At 40.2% G+C, this 23,045-nt stretch overlaps 1 protein-coding gene across 10 annotated transcripts in view; it reads right to left on the bottom strand.

Moving 5' to 3' along the window:
- The window catches only part of LOC138699871 (CDAN1-interacting nuclease 1), a 314,608-nt gene that overhangs the window by 91,885 nt on the left and 199,678 nt on the right, over positions 1–23,045 (bottom strand). Inside the window, exon 7 of one of the 10 annotated variants that reach the window (XM_069826100.1) lies at positions 18,422–18,578. The exons of the other annotated variants lie outside the window; for them this stretch is intronic. Coding sequence (XP_069682201.1) covers positions 18,470–18,578 — 109 coding nt within the window. The 3' untranslated portion in view covers positions 18,422–18,469. The remainder of the gene's footprint in view (positions 1–18,421; positions 18,579–23,045) is intronic. 10 annotated transcript variants of the gene reach the window in all.

Raw genomic sequence — 23,045 nt, 5'->3', positions numbered from 1 at the left:
ACATATGTCTGGGTTGCGATCTCAACTCGCTTCCTAGGTATACACTCAAGAGGTGGCGTTTGAGTAGATACATCGATTCCCTCCGTTGATTTTACAAAACAGCAGCATAGGACTTTTCTTTCTGTTTCTTTTCTGAATCAAAATAGCGCTTACATGCTTCAAAGAATGTAACATTGTCCCTGACTCGGAGCTCTTGTATTGCCTTCTCTACCTGGTACTTCGGACAATCCTTGGAATTTGCGGCATGGTCCCTTTCGCAATTCACACAGTGCGCGGTGTTGGGACATGGGGAATCCCCATATCACCACAGCCGCACTTTGCACATGTGATCTCATTCGTGCAACGTTTCTGTGTATGTCCGAACCGTTGGCACCTAAAGCAGCGCATTGGGTTCGGCACATACGCACGTACAGGGACACGCTCGTAGCCGACAAATATGTACTCAGGTAGAAGGGATTTCTCGAAAGTCAAGAAAATGGGGCTCAGTGGATAAGTCCGTCCGTCCCGCTTACGCAGTAGGCCTTGGATAAGGTCTGGTGTGCGAGTTCTAGCTGTATTTCCTCGTTATTCATTCCATCCAGAGCATCTGTATGAACCACTCCCCTTGTGGTGTTCAGTGAGGGATGCCTTTCAACCTTTATAGGGTACGATCCCAGCAACTTAGCCTTCAACAACGTCTCACTTTGATTGGGAGTCAAAGTTTCGATGAGGAGGCTACCGTTGCGCAGTCTAGTGGCATTCTTGACTTTTCCCACGAGTCCATCAAGTGCACGTTTGATATAAAATGGGCTAATATCTTTCATGGTTTTTGCCGTACCTGACAGTGTAATACTTATGAACTTTGGAGGCGGCATATTAACATTCCTATTCTCGGGAACCAGATCCATAGCTGTGATTGTCATACGACCACCAGTATCTGTACCTTTCTTTGGCTCTTTTTTTTTTTTTTTTTTTTTTTCGATTTTTGTGAGGGTTGGGGGAAGAGGAGCGAGAACATTTTGAACTGCCCCCCCCCCCTAAGGAACCGTCGGCGTCAGGCTGCCACGGGGGGGGGGCGGAAGAAAAAGACACCTAAAATTCTTCTCGGTCTGTGCCGGCCGTGGGGACCCCCCCATAGCCCGATCCCAAGCAACCCACTTCACGCAAGTTACTCTTCAAATTGGTCATTATACACCTAATGGCAAGTCTTACACCAGAGGCGTGTCGCAGTTTTATGCCCCTACCACGGGAATAAGCGCCCGTGGGTCTCCACTCTACACTACACAACCGCTGGACTACTCAGCTAGCTCCGACCGACCCACCAAAGCTGGAGCAATCCGAGACAGCACGCAGCTTCAGGGGACTTGTGGTTGATTACACTGTGACACCCATAGGTCAGCGGTAACACGTTGGAGCGATATATTAGCCCCAGCGAGCATTGTCGGTCACTGGGACGTCTAAATCGCCCCGGGGCACCATTGGGGCTCTACGTGAGTGTACTTGGCCTCTGGTCCGGGCTCGGCATCTAAACTTGCATATAGGGGCAGTATGAAGGGTCCACTATTGCTTCGTTGCTGGGCGCCCTGTCGGGCCGCACAAGTTGGATGTCGCACTCGAAACCGTGGGACAGGACCAAGGAGATAGGAAAGATCCCCGCTGGTGACACGGGAGTTATAAGCCTAAGATACGTAACCTAATAATGTATATAAAAACTAGAAGAGGAAGAGGAATGAAACCTAGCAAGGTATGTTTAACAAATCCCGCGGACGGTGGCGGACGTGGCAAAACTAACAGCAGGGATGGAGAGGTGAAAATGGCTATGATGATGTGGTGGGCGTTCCGCATGCAATGGTGGCCGGCGAGGAGAAATAGAGCGAGGAAAAAGACGAGAGAACGAAAAGTGCTGGGTGGTGATAAGTCGAATAATATTCGAAAAGAAAAGGACGAGAGCCACCATTGCATCCCCCGGTCACCAACTTGGCGGAACCCACCTCGACCGGTAGGTAGATGATTGATGTGGGCATATATTATTAGTCTTTGGGTATTAGCTATTTTCAATTTCTTTTTTCCCCCTGTCATTTATTATAGTTTCTTCTCTCCAGTCTTTTTTATCTTCCCTATTCATCATGGAGGGTAGAGTCTGCATCATCGTTTGCTTCAGGTGAGAGAGTACCTGGAGAGTACTTGCACATAGAAGATGCCTGGGGGTGAGAGTTGCTCACAATTGTGTTGATGTGAAATGGTACCTGGAGATACCTGAACGTTGGAGTAGCCTAGTGAGTTGTATGTACTGCTGTCCTTGTGGGGCATCCTGAGGAAGTACGGTGGTGGGCCTGTCTCCACTCAGGGTGTTTTGATAGAATACGGTGCACTGTGGAATTTCAATGAGACCTTTACATCACGTGAGAATATGGACTGTTGTAGAGTATGCCTATGGTGCATCTCAGTGTCAGCAGGGAACTTTGGTTTGTCAATTTGCTCTCTCAGGGACTCGCAATTTCTATGTGCTTGTCCACCTTGTGGGGAGGGGGGGGGGGAGTCTGTGACGCTCATACGTCACGTATGTTTACTTATTTTTCTTATTCTTTTATTTTGTACCTTCCTTTATTCCGTATTTAGTTTATATTTCTATGTTATTTATTTTGTTAATTTTATCCTTTTATATATATATATATATATATATATATTCGTACATTACTTAGTTTATATTTTAGTTACTCCAGATTCTGCGTTTTTCCTCATTGTTGACTTAATACAACTATAGGTCCACATAGTAGTTTTTAATAGATTTGCTAGGTATCGCCTTCTATGCTTTTCCTTGAATGGCATTATTATTATATTGGTACCCTGGTTCGAGGCTTGGCTGTTCTTATTGGTCAAATTGAACGTTTTTCTTTCCAAAACTCCTTCCGGGGAGTTGGAGCAGAGTGGACTCTCCAACGAAGTGGGCAGTCACTGCCTGGCTGGAAAGCAACGAAGAGGATTCTGAGTCTGGCTGGTGAAGAGAGTGGTCACAGTCTGGCTGCAGAGCAGAGAAGAGTCAAGAGTCTGAGTATCGTCGCGGAGTAAGGCAGTTGGAATGCCGCCAATAAGCAGACAGCATGGAGTGTGTCTGTGCAACTCGCGCATAGTATGTTGCCCAGCAAGGACACAAATGCAACTTCGACTATGGAGATTTACAGAGACAGACAGGGGCCCTTTTCTCCGTGATTGAATTATTCCAGCGGGGAATGGCTGATAATTACTCCATATCATGAGCCTCGAGGGAGTTGTCCTGTGATACGAATGATTGGTGCATGGCAACATTCCAGCGCATACTCCATACAATTGTCCTTTAGTATAGTTGGAACCGGCCATCTTGGTATTCATTTTACGTTACTAGCGCATGGAGAATCAAGGCAGAACTGTATTAAGGAATTTAAAAGACGATTGGAGAACTGTATCAATTTATAGGGAGCTAGTAGTTGATGTTAAGTTCTCTGTTAACATGAGTAATCAGGTTTGGAATAGGATACCTCGTTACTATCACGTACCTACTATATGAAAAAGAGTCCCTTTTTACATGTAGAACCAAGCAGGATTTTAGTGAAGAAGTTATGTACTTTTAATTGTTAATTATTCTTTTCAATTTTTTTTAGTTGGTTATTTTACGACGCTATATCAGCATCTTACGTATTTAGCGTCTGAATGAGATGGTGATAATGCTGGTGAAATGAGTCCGGGGTCCAGTACCGAAAGTTACCCTGGAAAAAACCTCAACCAGGTAAAGGCCGGATCACAATAAACCGGGAACTGAAACGACAACGAGAACGGAAATAATGTTAAAATACGTGTATTTAAATGTGAGCGTTCACAATAGTTAATTGTGAATGCTCATATTTAAATACATTTATTTTAACAATATTTCCGTTCTCGTTGTCGTTTTCATTCCCGGTTTATTGTGAACCAGCCTTAACTTGCCCCAACCGGGAACCGCTAACCACTACTCCACAGGTGTGGACTATTCTTTTCAAATTGTGTTTGTTAATTGTTAATTATACTTATTAAATTATTAATATTAGTGAATAGTGAGTAATTTCTACAATATTATGTTATTTTATTGAGATGACCAAAACCTTCATAATCAAGTTCCTTGGACCTCAAAATTACGGGGCAGGACAATGCGCCCATCACAATATTAAGACCTGAAGGATCACCTACTCTGTTGGGTTTGTTATGCATGGCTACTTCAAACTGGATATGGGGCAAGAGGAGTACTCCTCTTGATATGGGGCCAACTAAGCTTCCTCTACGTAGTGTTGGCTATACAAACACTGGAATCAAGTCAATCACTCGAAAAAACATGAAAATATATGATAATATAAAGATCTGTAATACAGAGAAGAAAAAGATACAGCAGGACAATTATCAGTCAATAACACTCAATTTTGTTTGATCAAATCCATGTATTAGCTAGAAAGTCAGCCTATTGAGAACACGTAAGTACAGTGTGTTCATGTCACACTTGATCCAAAGAACGTGGGCGGGAGCAAGCTTGTAGAGCACGAGGTAAAAAAACAGCATTTTAGATCTGTAATCTCCGGCATATTGTATTTATATGACTTTCATTAATTAATGGCATGCACACAATTATAATTTTATTTCACTAACCTGTGTTACAATCAAAGAGTTTGTAATACTTACTAGAGATACATACCCGTGAGTGGCAGGCAAGAAAAATGTCACAAATTGAATCGGCTAGCATCCGCCATTAAAGGGAATGTTTGCGGCGCGAAATTCGAAAACAGTACCACAATACATTGTGATAGACACTGTTTTAAACATCTTTTACAAAGGATGAGTCGTGATGAAATAAACATGAATGGCAGAGGAGCGCTATATTTATTAAAGTATTATAATAATTCATCTTTGGCGATATTCTAAAAAAATAAATTAAATCACCCATATACACTCGGGATAAGATGTGAAATATTGAATAGTGGCAATGTCAACATTAATTTTCAGTATTACTAGTTTTGTTTTAAAGACATAATAATGGATATTTACTGTAATATTTAAAATGATCTATATTTCAGTCCTTTCATGCAAAGGAAGAGGAAGGTGTATGGGGCTTAGAAAATATTTAGTGGTGAAATATGAGATCATAAAAATTCTGGAAACTGATTTAAAATATAATGAGAATAAATTTTATCACAAAACAATCTATTCATTGTGTAATTGATGACCACCAAGTTAGAGGTCAGTACAGACTTTTTAATACAATTAGTAGCGGTAATAGTAATAGTATCCATGTATGGGAAACATTTGGAGTATAGATAAAGAACTTCAAAGCAAGCAAAACGTTTATGTAAATAAGCAGTCAATTTCGCTTTGTATTTTAATTACAGGTACTTTTTTCTATCTGGTTTAATTCTTACATTAATGGGTCAAGTTTATTAACCCTTTCTGCTCGAATGAGTCCATTTAGAATCACTAACATTTCTGTAATCTCTGACTCATGATTTGTCTGATGATTCCATTTGATATCCTCGTTCTTTATCGATAGAGTGTAGCACCCGCCAGTTCCTTGGCCAGCTGTTATTAGGAAGAGGATTGCTTTGTTTTTTTGTTTCTCCATGGTGTCTCTATGAGAAAAAAATTCAGGTCAGAAAGGATTAAATCTAGAAGCCTTGTACGAAAATTATCTATTGCTAACTGGTAAGTGAAAACAAGAAATAGTACAATCTTCGAAACTTGTGTTAGTAGTTATTTGCTATTTTATTTGTGGTCAACATATATTTTTATCAGAAAACGGCAGATATTCACCTCGTGCATGAACGTGCTAATGGCAATGCGAATGAACAGATTGAACAGTTTCCTAACAGATATTTACCCAACAAAAAGACTTTCCAGCGAATACACGAACGTCTTGTGGAAATAGCGTTGAAGAAGAATATCAGCAGATACAACAGACACCTGGAATATGGGAGAGAGTAAGACAGTCCACGATACGGCGTTTAGAAGCCTATATTAGAGCTAATGGTGGCTATTTTGAGCACTATGTATAGAATTACGCATGGAATTCGTAAACAAAGAAGCAAAAATAAAATTTTAATAAGCAAACACGTATGAACTATAAAGTATCTGTTATTAAAAAACAAAGCGAAATCGACTATAGCCTATATTTATATGAACATTTTTCTTTGCTTTAAGTTCCCTATCTGTTTCCTAAAAGTTTCCCTCTTTTAGCCAATACTCTGTATAAAAAAATAGTAGGCCTACAGTCGAGCCGTTCTTATTTCCGGCGTGGCCACGCCTTCTCGACTTTTGGCGCTACGAAGGCAGGCAATAGCGGTGTTGCTGAATCTCTGTCAAGCCAATAGTGAACGAACGCAGTTCTAATAGCTCTGTGTCGAACAATCAGTCGTAGTGCAGTGTTATTGTTGTTATCGCTGAGTTTTGAGCATCATAATGCCGCGGAGGAGTCGGAAGACCATCAATTCGCAAAGCAGAGAAATGATTCTTGGCGTTAGAGATTATTTTGAAAATGAACGTGAAAAAAGGGTAGTTTATTGCCTTTAATGCAAGTGGTGCAAAGAACAGCTGATGCGTGTGATGTGAACAAGTTCACGGTTTCTCAAATAACGACAGAGAAGTACGGACAATCCGGCAAAGAAGAAAATAAACTGAGAACTATGGCGGCGGCAGGTACTAACAATGATTGTAGCGATCTAGGCGTAGCTCCTCTAAATTTAACAATACCGGTAGGCAAGGTTCTTCGTGTATTTTTTAAATTTAGGAATGACTTATCATGACAAAATTTTTAATACCAACATATTTTACTTAATTTACCAGGTTGTGTGGTTTTAGTTATTCATTCACATAAAAAATGTTTATTTATTTTATTTTACAGCTTTCTCCCATTTTAGTAATTTCTAATACTGTTTCTGTATTTACGAAAATCGTTACTTCAAATGGTCGGAAAAAACCAATTATAGCACAATATGGTAAGTCTTCTGTGTCCTGGGATGCTAGGATCAACAATAATAATATATAATATTGTATTCATATATTACCAATTATTTATCGTAAGAAATAATTTTTCGTTCAATGTTTAAGACTAGACATGTGCTAAAACTTCGTTAAGAGTACAAGGGTAGACTTGACAACACAGTAACATCCACCGTGAGCGGGAAGCTGTATGTCGTCTGCATAACCTTGACGACAACCACTGCCAGTGAAGCAGCGTGTCAGCTGACCAGGAGCTGTCGTGTGATTTGCTGCCGGAAATAAGAACGGCTCGACTGTAGGAGTAGTGGTAATAGTAGACCTAGTAATAGTGGTAATAGTAGGCCTAGTAGTAGTGGTAATAGCAGACCTAGTAGTAGTGGTAATAATAGGCCTAGTAGTAGTGGTAATATGCCTAGTAGTATGGTAATAGGACTAGTTTTGGTAGTATTAGTAGGCCTAGTAGTAGTGGTAATAATTTTATTTTTTTATTTTAGTGGGTTATTTTACGACGCTTTATCAACAGCTTAGGTTATTTAGCGTCTGAATGAGATGGTGATAATGCTGGTGAAATGAGTCCGGGGTCCAACACCGAAAGTTACCCAGCATTTGCTCATATTGGGTTGAGGGAAAACCCCGGAAAAAACCTCAACCAGGTAACTTGCCCCGACCGGGAATCGAACCCGGGCCACCTGGTTTCGCGGCTAGATGCGCTAACCGTTACTCCACAGATGTGGACAGTAGTGGTAATAATAGGCCTAGTAGTAGTGGTAATAGTAGGCGTACTAGTAGTGGTAATAGTAGGCGTAGTAGTAGTAGTGGTAATAGTAGATCTAGTTTTTGTGGCAATAGTAGGCCTAGTAATGGTAATAGTAGACCTAGCAGTAGTAGTAATAATAGGCCTAGTAGTAGTGGTAATAGTAGGCTTAGTATTAGTGGTAGTAGTAGGCCTAGTTTTTGTGGTAATAGTAGGCCTAGTAAGTAGTGGTAATAGTAGGGCTAGTATTAGTGGTAATAGTAGGCCTAGTTTTTGTGGTAATAGTAGGCCTAGTAGTAGTGGTAATAGTTGGCCTAGTAGTAGTGAGATCTAGTTAGTAGTAGTGGTAATAATAGACCTAGTAGTAGTGGTATAGTAGGCCTAGTAGTAGTGGTATAATAGACCTAGTAGTAGTGGTATAGTAGGCCTAGTAGTAGTGGTCATAGTAGACCTAGTAGTAGTGGTAATAATAGGCCTAGCTAGGCCATCAGCTATATTTTCGCTAATTTTTTTGCATTTAATACAACCAAAAACTAGAAGTACATACTGTACAAAACGAAAATTACACGAATAATTCATTTATTGTGAAACAAAACAGTTTTATACAAATAACTTATAGTCTGAGGATTTTCTTATACACTCTGCTATTATAACCCACTGTAATGTGATGGCACCTAACCCTTACATACATTGTTGAAATCAACCTTATAAACCTGATTAATGTGTTTCTGGAAAAACTTTATCAAAGAAATATTCCGACATTTTGTAAACACAACGGAGGAACTGCATTTCGAACATTCTTCCAAATATTAAGATATGCATGCTTTCCTGGGCATCCTACAATAGTAGCTATGTTCGAACAATTATTTTCGGCGCAGTATTTCACCATTTTCTTATTATTTCCCTTCAAGTGTACTTATATTTATTCGTACTCCTCAACAAGCATGAACTGCTTGCTCCTTTAATGGCGGCCGAACAGCGGTTCAATTTTGTACGCGAAACTAGCGCCGTTAGTGTCTCTAGTTATATATTACAAACTCTTTGGTTACAATAGTTGCTGAAAGTGGTTGTCCATTAGCATTCAGACATTCCCGACATCTTTTGATGAAATTTGAATTCACATGCAAAAGTTCTTCTTTCGTTATACTGGTGACAGACTACAGTACTAATTGCGATTAGCACTTATCGCGATCAGGTCCGATCGCGATTACCGAAAATGTGGTGACACACCTAGGTCACCAACGAGTTAGTATCTAACTCGTTGTAGGTCACAGTCTAGTATATACAATCGCGAAGCTCAATACGTAATAAATATGCAAACATTAGGTAGTTGCTCACAACTAGGATCGCTAATATCGCCTCATTACAGGCAATGCAAAATAGTACCGTCACAGTCTATTGTTTCTAGCACCCTCAAAACTCAAGCTTCGTGACTGTATACAGTAGACTGTGCACTAGGTCACGTTTGGTCCCGTCTGGTCAACAGCTGAATTACCATAGAGGAAACAATTTTCTCTATGTACATACGTATATGTTTGTTTCCCTCCTGGACAACACCTGTTTTGATGTTTGTTCATTGTTTCTTTCCTTTTTTTTTTTTTGTTGTTTCTTGCAGCTTGATATGGGAATTTATACAATTTATATCATTACTATTTATATTATTTTGAAAAGAGATTTCGTAACCTATAAAATTTATATCATGCCAAAAATTTATATTATTTTATAATGAAACATATTATTAAAATCAACCCTAACCTCAACGATAGCGTCGTAATGGAGACTGAAATTGCAAATCTGAAAAAGATACAAGTTCCAGTTTGTAATCCATTATTTATTTAAATAAAAGTATTTCAGCAGCCTTCTATTGTTCTATATATATATATATATATATATATATATATATATATATATATATATATATATATATATATATGAAATATGAATAATTCGTCTGTCAATTGTTAATATATTTCTTTTTACTTTTCTCACATCTGCATTAAATTTCTCTACTACGTCTAATAGAAGCCAAATTAATTTTTTAGCCATTCATTTTCGTTTCTATTTCATATAATGCAATGGAAGGGGTAACAAAATTCAACAACAGAAGCTATCACGACTTCCTAAATAATATAAATCAAGGTGATTCGTAACCAAAGTTTACTAAAATCTAACTTTCGTCCACTGGGCCGTGCCTCAGCGCGATTATCTTGTTCTGGAAACAGAATTTAGCTCTTGATCCGAACGGGACGGTGACACACTACAAACACAGTCTAATATATATCTATTAGACTGTGCTACAAACCCGATCTCGATTAGGTCTATAATCGCGATTAGTGACAATAGTCTGTCACCAGTATTATCCTTCTAATTTCTGTTCTTATATTGTCTTTCAGTTCACTGATGCTGTGTGGATTATTCGTATAGACTATTTTTTAGGGTTCCCCACAAATGATAATCGCACGCGGTACTTATACCAGTATTAGGGCTGGGGACGGAGCGGTTCGGTTCGGAGCAGGTACTGTGACGTCATTACTCGGTTGATCCGAGTACAGTATCGAGTACAAATTTATGGCGGCAGATTTAAAATTTGGATAGATTAAGTCGATTTTAGAACGTACTTTCAAAGTGAAACCAAGCGTGTTTTAAAAGCGTTGTAGTAAAGCGCTTTTGCTTTGCCAATCCACGAGAAAAAAAGTGCTTCTCTTCATTACAAAATGGCGGTTGCAAATTTTATTTGTGTGATTACAGGAATTTGGTTAGCTATCTTATATGAAAGGCCTATTTAACCCTCAGTGTTGTTATATGACAGACGAAATAAAATTTATAAAATAATTTATAATACTAAAAGCTAATAAATTAACATGTGAGGTAAATATTTAAGATATGTAAATATTTTTGGATTTATTTATTTTTTTCCACATTCACATTATTAATAACTAGTGGCTTGTGCAGCAAATGCTGCTGCAAACTAAGTTCGTTAGACGTTCAAATAAAAATGTTTCAGATTTATTTTCAATGAAGAATACTTGTCCTTTTGATAGTTATTTGCTTCCATAATAATGAAACCTACTCCCTCTGAATGGATTTTTTTTAGGCCAAATACTTTTTCTTGAACCTATCCAACTTCAGTTTTTGAGTTTCAACGCGAAAACGCAAGTATCAATGTCAGGACGATAGCAGTAGCTATTTCAGGTCATTGTGGATTGTAGGCAAAAGTTAAAAAAGTCAGGTTTGCTAAGTTTTCGAACAATAGCATTTTCGTATAGCTGCTGCATGTAGATCTTGAAATGTAGAGCGTAAAATCATTTTATCCTACTAAGAGATCTTGCTGAAATGATCTGGAGACTACAAAATTTTCTAGACCTCTTATTTTATTAGTAAGTAATACCTTTTTATCTTTCCTTAGGAACTGTAATTTCTCTCTCGAGCCAATACTGAAGACAATGACACATATCAATATCTACACTACACCACCATTAAGTATATGAAAAAGACCCAACCCCACTGGGTTAATAAGTATAAAAATATTTGATTTTTAATAATATTATTATCTTACTTAAGTCACTATGAAGATCTAAATGAAGATATTCTCTACATTTACTTACATAACTTCAAAACGTTTCACTTTCATGTCATCAATATAGCATCAATATTATGTACAATTAATGAAAAATAGACGTATTATGATATTAACTATAATAATATTTAATTTCTAATGGTAATAATGTCATCAAACCACCTCAAGTTTCGTAGATTTGAATATCCAATACACAGCTGTACTCAGAAAATTATACACTGCAGAATCAGTTTTTAATAACAAATTGAATTGAGCTCTAAAATGTCGGCAATCCTGCAGGTCATGGCCTTCGTGTAATAGTCTATTTTTTATTGTAGTGCGTGTTTTGTTCTGAAATTCAATCAAGTCGGCCATGATTCAATAAAATTAGTTCTCAAAACTGACAACAGATGGATTTTGGAAAATAGGAAAATTATGTAGGAAAATTGACATTTCACTTAAAGCTACTACTTTTCCGAAAAACTTTTGATGCCAGGCATGAAAATGAGGGGTTACTCATTAAAATCCGATCAGCCGTTTTCCCGTAATTTCCATTACCAGTTCAAATTATATATATATAGATTATCAATATAGAAATAATAATCACTATATAGAAATTATAATCCACGAAAATATCTAAAATAAAGAAAGCTAAGTCAAAAAGAAGATAGAAAGAAACGAGTTCCATGAAATGCTGCCTAAAGCAGTTAAAATTAACACAACGAATTATTTACTATTACGAAAAGTAGATAAAATAATCAATAAAACGTGGAACCTTGAACTGAAGAACATAATGTTTATTCATTTTATAACATGACCAGCCCTCCGTACAACCATGTTATCTTTGGTGAAGAGTAATATTATTGATAAATTAAAGTAATTTGGTAACATAAATCATAGAAATAAAAACAAATAAAATTATGTCTGATGAGGTAACATAAATCCAATAAACACAAATAGAAAAATATAATGCGCTTCCTTTTTCTAATATTAACACTCTAATATAATAATAATGATAATATAATAATAATAATAATAATAATAATAATAATAATTACTTATGGCTTTTAAGGAGCTCGGAGGTTCATTGCCGTAACATAAATCCAATAAACACAAATAGAAAAATATAATGCGCTTCCTTTTTCTAATATTAACACTCTAATATAATAATAATGATAATATAATAATAATAATAATAATAATAATAATAATATAATAATAATAATAATAATAATACTTATGGCTTTTAAGGAGCTCGGAGGTTCATTGCCGCCTTCACATAAGCCCGACATCGATCCCTATCCTAAACAAGATTAATTCACTCTCTACAATTATATCCCACCTCCCTCAAATCCATTTTAATATTATCCTCCCACCTATGTCTCAGCCTCCAACGTCTGGATTTAATGTTCCTAATTAAGTCAGGTGAAGAATACAGGCGTGCAGTTTTGCGTTGTGTAACTTTCTTCATTCTCCGGTAACTTCATCCCTCTTAGCCCCAAATATTTTCATAAGAACCTTATTCTCAAACACCTTTAATTTCTGTTCCTCTTTCAAAGTGAGAGTCCAAGTTTCACAACCATACAGAACAACCGGCAATATAGCCTAATTATTTCAATAAATTCTAACTTTAGCTTTTTTGAGAGCAGACTGGATGACAAAAGCTTCTGAACCAAATAATAACAGGCACTTCCCATATTTATTCTGCGTTTAATTTCCTCCCGAGTGTCATTTATATTTGCTACTGTTGCTCGAAGATATTTGAATTTTTCCACCTCTTCAAAGGATAAATTTGCAATTTTTATATTTCCAATTCGTACAGTATTCTGGTCACGAAACATCATATAGCTACTTTGTCTTTTTGGGATTTACTTTCAAACCTATCTCTTTACTTGCTTCATGTAACATTCCCGTGTTTTCCCCTAATAGTTTGTGGATTTTCTCCTAACATAGTCACGTCATCCGCATAAACAAGGAGCTGATTTAACTCGTTCAATTCCAAACCTTCTCTGTTATTCTCGACTTTAATAATAATAATAATAATAATAATAATAATAATAATAATAATAATAATAATAATATTATTATTATTACATACCGCACAGCAATATGTACAGACTGTCAGTGTTCATTAGGCCATATTATATAGGATGCATTTTCTCTTCAGTGCTAGGGTTTTATCCCGCCTTGGAGATATGGATGATCTGTCGGACACAATTTGTCCTGCAGCAGAAAATATTTAAATACAATAGTACCTATGTCGTTGTCTGTTAGAACTAAGTGAAACGTGTGAACTCTGTTTGAACTGACTGGTAATGCTATGGTTAACCGAGTAACTTCGGTGCTCCGCTGGAAGTACATTAAACCGCTACAACCGAGTTACTCAACAGTTCTACTCGCTCCATCCACAGCTCTAGCGGTAATATCTGGGGAACGTGCGGGCCGTAACCCTGCAGAAATAATTCTGTCAACAAAAACCTAACTTATAGCCTCCAAAGAAGCATCTCCAGTATGGGCTGTGGCAGAATCTTGTTGAAAATATGCACATTGTCATTATCAGATAACTGTTCAAAAACTATGCATTTCCATACGATACTTCTCTGAATTTACAGCATCTTATAAAAATATCGGTCCTATTACTCATTTTACTGTTACGGCACATCACACACCAATCTTTTCATAATGCAGCGGAACTTCGGAAATTAATCGCGGATTTTCTGTGTACCAGAACCTATTGTTCTTGAACATACATAACCATGTAAATGAAACCATGCCTCATCAAAGAAAGTGATTAAATAAATGTGGATCAACAATACCGTCAATAATGTTTGCAAAACCCAATTACAGGAATTCGTTCGACTTTAGTTGTCATGCAGCCACAATTCTGTAAGGTTTCAATTTTAAAAGTTTAGTGGCCATATGGGCTGAAATTTTTGATATGCCTACTACTTTTACAACACGACATAAAGATTTATTAGGAGAACGTTCAAGTAAAGCACTATTATCATTAAGTTTTGCTTCTGTTAGGAACCCTTTGTTTTGGCCTACAAATTTTAGAGTTCAGCAATCCTCTTTCTCTTAATCTAATGACAAGGGTTTCGAACTGTACCTCTATTTGGAGGTCGAATATCGGGGAATTTCTCTACAAATTGCCTACACACTTGTCGGCATGAATCTGTTTTGACGCAAGTTTCGTACATAAATATTCGCTGTTGTAGAGTAAACTTTTTATCCAGCATTTCAATTATCTAAACATCTAATTTAATTTATAGCACACACACACACAAACTTCAAATGTATTAAAAAAAAGTACACCAGCACACACACGTCTTCTTCACTAATATCTCAGACTGTACTAAGCTGTGGCAACGACCGATAACATACTGTGGCAGCAGGCCGAATATTCTCATCGTGCCTGGCCGCTTCGGGGAGCTTTGTGCGCGTCCAGCAGAAGGGAGGAGGCGCGAGGAGGCGGTGCGGCGAGTGGCGAAGGGAGAGGGGGAGAAAATCGACTGCGACGGATGTAAAGGAAGTCTGGAGTCTGAGTGATGGGGAGACCGAGAATCGTCCAGAAACACAAACCTCCAGGGTCGAAGGTTCGCGAAGTGTGGTTTAACTAACAAAAAGCGAGCAGCCTTCGAAGAGAGCCAGTTCAGTTTAGAACAGCGAGTCAGTCTTGTGAAGCAGCAGTGAACGTCAAGGAAGCCAGCCTTCGAGACCTGGGTTCGACTTGACGAGGACCGCAACTGTGACAACGACCAGGCGAGTGTGTCGTATCCGCAAGTCTTGAGTTCGAGTGCAATGGACTGTCTCTGGAAGTCTTGGGTTCGATATACTGTGAACTTGAGTGAATGAGCTAGAAGAACTCGCTAAGGCAACGAATTGTGAACTGAGAACTGACAGTTTTGTCTTGTAAACATTAGTTGAGATTAGTAGTACACTGTTATTCTCAATAATCCAAGTGAATTGTCATTTTCGTCTGTGGAGTGCAATAACGAATACTGTGTTGCTGTGTGCAGTGAAATACCCATTGTTGACGGGAGTGTTTAAATTCAGGTATAGAAAGTCGTTATTGTTGTGAATAAAAGCAACATTATTGTTATGTTGAATTAAAAGTCACATCTGGCGTCAGAAGCGGGGCATTGTTGACACAATGGAGAACCTACAGCAGATCCTGGAAGCTATCAAAGAAATGAACAAACATATCAGTCAGATGAAGAACGACATAAGTGAAGTAAAAGCAGAAATGAAGAACGATATTATAGTGAGGTGAAAACGACATCAGTGGAGTGAAGAACGACATAAGTGACGTAAAGGCAGACATGAAAGACGACATGAACAAGCACATCAATGAGGTGAAGAACGATTTAAGTGAAGTAAAGGCAGACGTAAAAAGCGACATAAGCGAAGTGAAAAATGACGTCACTGCGCAAAGTGGAAGCGTTTCGGCCCACGTAGATGGAATTGTTGCCATCGTGAAAGCCGAACTTAAAGCCGATTTTGACAAACTGAACGAGAATTTTGCAACTATAAACGAGAGAGTGGCCGAACTAAGACAGGACGTAGACCATTTCGACGGCAAAATTCGCGGTCTCGAATGTTGTCAAGAGGAAACGAGTGAGTTGCTGGACAAGACGAGTGTGTTAATGGACCAACATGCTAAAGAAAACAAGCACATACTCGCGTTAGTGGATTGCCAGGCTAGAGAACATAAACAGATAATTGCCGAAGAGGTTCGATGGGCCATGGAGGAAGCGGCAACACAACTAAGGACCCTATATAGTGACCCTGTGGAACCATCGCCTTCAGCCAGACATTCGAACGTCAAGACGCCGAAGTTCGACGGAACGTCCTGGGAAATATTCCAACGCCAGTTCGAGGCTTCGCAGATCACAATGGGTGGACGCCAGCAGAGAAAACTACTCAGCTGCTGGCTGCGCTTCAGGGACAGGCGTCGGAGATTCTTCACAGTGTTCCAGAAGATGGGACAGCCACTGAGATAATGGAGGCCTTGGAGGGACGTTATGGTGACAATCAACTTGCGGCAGCATTCAGGACCCAACTGAAAACGAGGGTCCAACAGTCAGGCGAGTCCCTACAAGAATTTGCAATGGCGTTGGAACAACTGGCCCATAGGCCTTCAGGGGCCTACCTAATAACTTCATCGCTGGAGAGATGGCCTACCTTCGGCAGCAGATTTCGAGACCCCAAAATCAGACAGCTATTCTTGGCAGAGCATCGCACCATCAACGCAGCTCTGGCGGCGGCCTTCTGGATGGAGACAGCTAAGTTGACGGCAAACATCTCGGCATCGCACCGGATTAGGAGCGTCGCGCCAGCCAATGTCGAGGAACGTCAACCGAAGTCACCCGAGCGATGGAGACGAGGAGTGCCCACCTACTGGTCCTGCGGCGAACCCGGACACTTAAGGAGGGACTGTGACCGATCTGGTCACAGACAGGAAAACTAAAGGGGCCGATGCGAGGAGGGGCACGTCGGCGCCGTCTATCACCATCCCCTCGGTTGATCTTGAAGACAGTTAACAGAAGATGCGACGATGGGCTGATTGCTGACGGATAGATAAGAGGCCGCCCATGCAGAGTACTGGTAGACACCGGGGCGTCGCTCACTATCGCCAGACCGGAAGTCGTGTGTAGGCTACCTGAGAGGACACTGCTGCGCCGATATGAGTTACGTACTGCTTCAGGCGAGAGCCTGCCCATCCAAAAAGAGGCTTTCCTGGATCTGACCTTGGGAAAGAGGAGACTGGAGATGTGAGTGTTCATCGCCAACATCACTGAAGACATCATCCTGAGACTCGACGCCATGCGGATCTTCGATGCGACGGTGAATGTCCTGCGCTATATCCTCCATTTTGGTTCATGATGAAGTGTTCCTGAGAGACGTCGAAGACCAACCCATGGCTAGCAGACTCACCTTGGAGAATCAGGTGCTAATCCCAGCAGACTGCGAGATGGTGGTGATGGCACGACTGGAAGGACAGCCTAAGAGAAACCTGCTCCTCGATTCGCAAACAACTCCGACAGATGGGGTTTATGTGGCCAGATCCCTACTCTCGAACCAAGTGATACCGGTGAGGGTCCTGAATGTCACCAATCGGGACAAGGAGATGCCTAGTGGAACTGTAACGTCGAGCCGGTAGTGTTTGTGACGTCTCTGGGGGATAAGGAGCATCAGCGACCACGTCGAGAGCTAGACCCATCACTGAAAGAGCTGGCTCGAGAATTGGCGGAGAATTTAAGCAAAGGAGAAAGAAGACAAGTCCATGATCTATTGACAGTTTCAGGTCGTCTTCAGCCTGTCTGCAAATGACTACGGGAGAACGGAGAAAGTTCAGCACCGCATAGATATCGGAAATGCTCGCCCAATCAGACAACCTCCTCGACGTGTCCCTCTAACTAAACAGAGGGAGATTGACAACTAGCTTGAGGGCATGAAAGCAAGAGGGGTCATCGAGGAATCCGACAGCCCTTGGTCATCACCTGTGATGCTGGTGAAGAAGAATGGAGACCTGCGTTTCTGCGTGGACTATAGAAAACTGAATGACATCACCAAGAAGGACTGCTTTCCCCTTCCACGAATTGACGACACCTTGGGCACCCTGGCAGGAGCAGAGTGGTTCACAACGTTGGATGTCAAGTCAGGATACTGGCAGGTGGCGGTACATCCTGAGGACAAGGAGAAAACGGGATTCTGTACAGGCCAGCGACTATGGCAGTTCACCGTTATGCCGTTCGACCTCTGCAACGCCCAGGCTACATTCCAGAGACTAATGGAGTCCGTAATGAGAGGCCTGACATATACCTGTTTGCTGTACCTTGATGACGTCATCGTAGTCGGCAAGACTTTCGGCTAACAACTGTACTGGGATACCCCATCCCTGGAAGGAAGTTCACGCTCTACACGGACGCTAGCAACGTAGGCATCGGCGGAGTACTCTCTCAAGAACAGGATGGGTAAGAGAGGGTGACTGCCTACTTCAGCCGAACACTATCCAAGGCTGAGAGAAACTACTGCGTGACATGTAGAGAACGTCTTGCCATTGTGGAAGCCTTGAAGCATTTCCACTAATATTTGTATGGCCAGGAATTTCATCTGAGGACAGACAATTCTGCACTCACCTGGTTATTGGGCTTCAAGAATCTGGAGGGGCAGACCGCCTGTTGGGTTCAACGTCTGCAAGAGTACAACTTCACCTCCGAGCACAGCCAAGGGAAGAAATATTCCAATGCTGATGCCCTATTACGACGCCCGTGCCCAGATGGCTGCAGACACTGTCTGAAATTAGAAGAGCGAGATGGCGACCACGCAGTCCGGGCAATCGCCGCCCAGCCGAGGGGGAGAAAATCGACTGCGACGGACGTAAAGGAAGTCTGGAGTCTGAGTGATGGGGAGACCGAGAATCGTCCAGAAACAGAAACTTCCAGGGTCGAAGGTTCACGAAGTGTGGTTTAACTAATAAAAAGCGAGCAGCCTTCGAAGAGAGCCAGTTCAGTTAGAACAGCGAGTCAGTCTTGTGAAGCAGCAGTGAACGTCAAGGAAGCCAGCTTTCGAGATCTGGGTTCGACTTGATGAGGACCGCAACTGTGACAGCGACCAGGCGTATCCGGAAGTCTTGAGTTCGAGTGCAGTGGACTGCCTCTGGAAGTCTTTGGTCGATATACTGAGAACTTGAGTTAATGAGCTAGAAGAACTAGCTAAGGCAACGAACTGAGAACTGACAGTTTTGTTTTGTAAATAGTGCTTTAATAAGCTAGAAGAACTAGCTAAGGCAACGAACTGAGAACTGACAGTTTTGTTTTGTAAATAGTGCTTTGTGAACATTAGTTGAGATTAGCAGTACATTGTTGTTCTCAATAATCCAAGTGAATTGTCATTGTTGTCTGTGGAGTGCAATAACGAATACTGTGTTGCTGCATGGAGTGAAATACCCATTGTTGATGGGAGTGTTTAAATTCAGTTATAGAAAGTCATTATTGTGAATAAGAGCAACATTATTGTTGTGTTGAATTAAAAGACACAATACAGGCCCCGGCAGCCTTGAAGCATGAAGCAATCAGTAGCTGAGATCTTCCGGTCAAGTGTGACACAAATGCACTGTAGAAGGGCAACTTATTATTATTAATGTAGTAGTAGTAGTAGTAGTAGTAGTAGTAGTAGTAGTAGTAGTAGTAGTAGTAGTAGTAGTAGTAGTAGTAGTAGTAATAGCTTTAATTTGCATAGCAGAGTTAAGCCCATAAGGCCTTCTCTTCCACTCAACCAGGTTTGAATCATATACATGAAATACATAAACATAACACAACAACACAGAAGTAGACACCTAAGAAATTACATGAAATAAAGTAGACAATAATTACATATAATCAAGATCAGTTACATAAGATAAAACAAATGGGATATATACAAGTTATAAGACATGGAAAGTGCTAGAGATAAATTCGACGTTTACATATCAATAAACACACATAGGAAACATAATGAGACTATAAATAATTTGGATGATAACAAAATCACTTGAAATATGATACGATTTCAGTCCACAACTCACTTGATCCTGCTAACCTTTCACATTCCTGTATACAGGCCAGCATTCCCTTTCTTTACATTCCTTTAACATTTTCACACGTTACATGACTCATTTCGCCCCTCACTCTTATTACTCTTCATCCTTATCCTCTCTCTCTTTCATACTACTTCCCTTTCCCTATCAAGTCTCCTATTTTCTTTGAATCAAATACATCACTACTACTAATCTAAGCCCTTTACATTTACTACTTCTACTCCTACCTTTATCTCCTATCCATTTCTGTTTACATTTAAGCTACTGTTTCTTTTCCACTCATATACTTTACCATTAAAAGTCCTTTACTGTTTCCCCCCTCTCCCCACTTTCCAGTATTTCTTCTTTACTTCCTTCACTTCCTTGCCCCCCTCCTCTGCAATCATTTTCCTTCTTCTTTCTTGCCTTCACTAGTCTCTAAAACCCTCACCCTGACCTCTCTTACTTCCTATATCACTTCACTATTTCATTTGTTATCTTAACACTATATTCTTACACTTTATTTATAGCACTATGTTCTTCTCTCCATTTCTTCCACACTACACTCCATCCTTTTTCTTTTCAATTTTCTTTGCCACTTGCTAACCACTTACACATCATTTTCTTAAATTGTTGATTGATTTTCCTTTGGAATGGAATTTACAGGTGTGGGGCACTATGAGCCATAGTGCCCAGCCTGTGACCTGTTACTATTTATTGCCCTAACCTTCAAGCTAGTCACATTTCCAAACCTACATTGGCCGGCTACACTAAGATTTGCTGCGTACCGGTACCTAGGTTTTGAGCAAGCTACCCCACTGTCCACCATTGTGGCTGAGGGTTTAGTGAATCTAACTCCAAACCCTGTGGGCCTGGGTTCGATTCCCAGTCGGGACGAGTTGCATGGGTGAGGTTTTTTCCTTACTCCTATGGATGAATATCAGGTAACTTTATCAGGCGATTGGAACCCCACTCATCTTCGCCACTTCCCTTCCTCCCCTATCATCCTTTCATTCATCAACCTCTTACTTATTCCGGTTTTCAGATCGCTCTACAGGCGACCCTCCGAAGCTGCTGGCTCTCTCGACTGCCCTCAGTGGATTGTATTCATGTGATGATGGATAGCTTCTGCAATGGAACCCGGGACAGACCTTCTCGGGAGAGAATTCTGCCTCGGACCGTTAAGGGAGCCTTGGAGGAGTGGTACATGGAATCTGTTAGCTGTAGGGGCTGGTCATTAAGGGGGTCAAGTGGTTAGGTCGGTGCGCGTAGAGGATCAGTGGGCACGCAACTCATCCCATATAGGGGGGTGTACAATAGACCTCAGGTTGTAGTGCGTGGGATTTTCCTTTCCTCCCTCCCAACAAGAAAAAAAAGTCACCCCATTCGTCCCTAGACCAGTCCCCTCTGTGTGTCATCGGCTAGCATTCAAGTAATGTTATGGAATGATGATAGAATGATGAAAATGCCTAATATGGGGAAAAGCAGAACCTTGGGAAAAACCTGAACTGTGGCATTGTCCACCATAAATGTCACTATGGATTTTTCACTGACTGGGACTCGAACCCGAGCCGCCTCTGTGACAGGCTGGAGGTCTAACCAGTTAGCCACCGCTGGAGTTGATTTTCCTTTACTATTACACATTACGTAAAGATTAACTTTTGGTCCTACAGAATTTATCTGTTATGGTAACAATTGTTATTAGAGGAGAAAAAAATCTCTCCGGCGCCAGCTGCCTATCATGGACGGCACATATAGATAACATTGTTGAGAAAACACAGAAGAGATAGAATGTGATTAAGTATTTGGCAGGATGTAAATAGGGCTGTGCTACAAGCACTCTTAATACAACCTACAAAATGTCTGTGAAGCCAGTAATGAAATACTGCTGCAAATCGTCAAGCTTGAGTGCCTGCAAAATCAGGCTCTATGCTTAGTCACAGGGGCTATTAAAACCACACCCAGTGATGCTATGTTTAGTGCAACAATAGAGAAATCATGTATGAAATTTCAGAATATGCCTCCAAACTCTATGAACACATGATCAGGCTACTCAACAACACTTTCATTTCACAGCATACATACATAAATAGAAGGATGAAAACGCTAGGTTTTATTCAAATAACACTCAAGAACAGAACCAAACACAACCTTGAAGTAAGACCTGAGCAGTTCATGCTGCCACAAAACCCTTTATTAATAGCACCTACTCAATCTTATACCAACCTGCTAGTTGAATGTATGAAGAATGAGTACATCACTAACATGCTTAAAATCAACGCAATTGAAACAATTAATACAAGATTTCCCCCCAATTAATGGATACACATATATACAGATGGATCAAAATTAGACAATGATGGAAATGTTGGAGCAGGAGTACATTGTGAACTGTTCTCCTTTTACACTTTACTAGGCAATAAAGCATCTGTTTTTGATGGAGAAATCCACGCTATACTTATCAGCCTAAAACAGTTGGCTCTCAGAACCTTGATTATTATTTTATCTGACTCAAAGGCAGCTATCCTAGCAATAACAAATCTAACAAACTGTATTGCTATACGAGATATTGCTGATGTAAAACACTGTTAAAACAATTACATGACTCCAACAAGATTATTGCCCTCCAATGGATCCCAGCTCATTGTCGCATCCTTGAAAATGAAACAGCAGATACACATGCTAAGAAGGGTACCGGTACCAAGCTACTACGAACTTCAAATCATTCGCTAACATAGAATAATGTAACCTACTTTATACATTAGGCATATAAAACCGAACAAGTCCAACTACTGAATCAGCGATCCCAAAGTAGCCAATGGATGACCGAAATTAGTAATCTTCCAGATTGGCTGCGGAAGAAAGCTGCAGCCATGTTGTGACTCTGCACAGCACACGAATGCCTAGCCTGACACCTACATCGTATCAGCATTAAGAATAACCCCAACTGCACACTCTGCTCTCCATCTTCTCCTATGGATCTATCCCACTTCAGATATGCCCAGCCTTGACTAAGAACAACATATGGGAAAAGTACCTGGAAGCAAGACACCTGCTCCAAGACTCTTGATCTCCTTTTGTTACCTTTTATTAACTATTCTGTATGGTATTTTCTTCTTCATTTGTAAGTGAATGACTTCGTATCAAATATCAAGCATTAAATAAATTTCCATTTTTATAAAAAAAACAAGTTTTAGAATACATAT

The sequence above is a fragment of the Periplaneta americana genome, chromosome 1, assembly GCF_040183065.1.
Source record: "Periplaneta americana isolate PAMFEO1 chromosome 1, P.americana_PAMFEO1_priV1, whole genome shotgun sequence".
Classification (NCBI taxonomy): domain Eukaryota; kingdom Metazoa; phylum Arthropoda; class Insecta; order Blattodea; family Blattidae; genus Periplaneta; species Periplaneta americana.
Note: the sequence above shows the minus strand (reverse complement) of the source record. Positions and strands in the feature narration are given on the sequence as shown.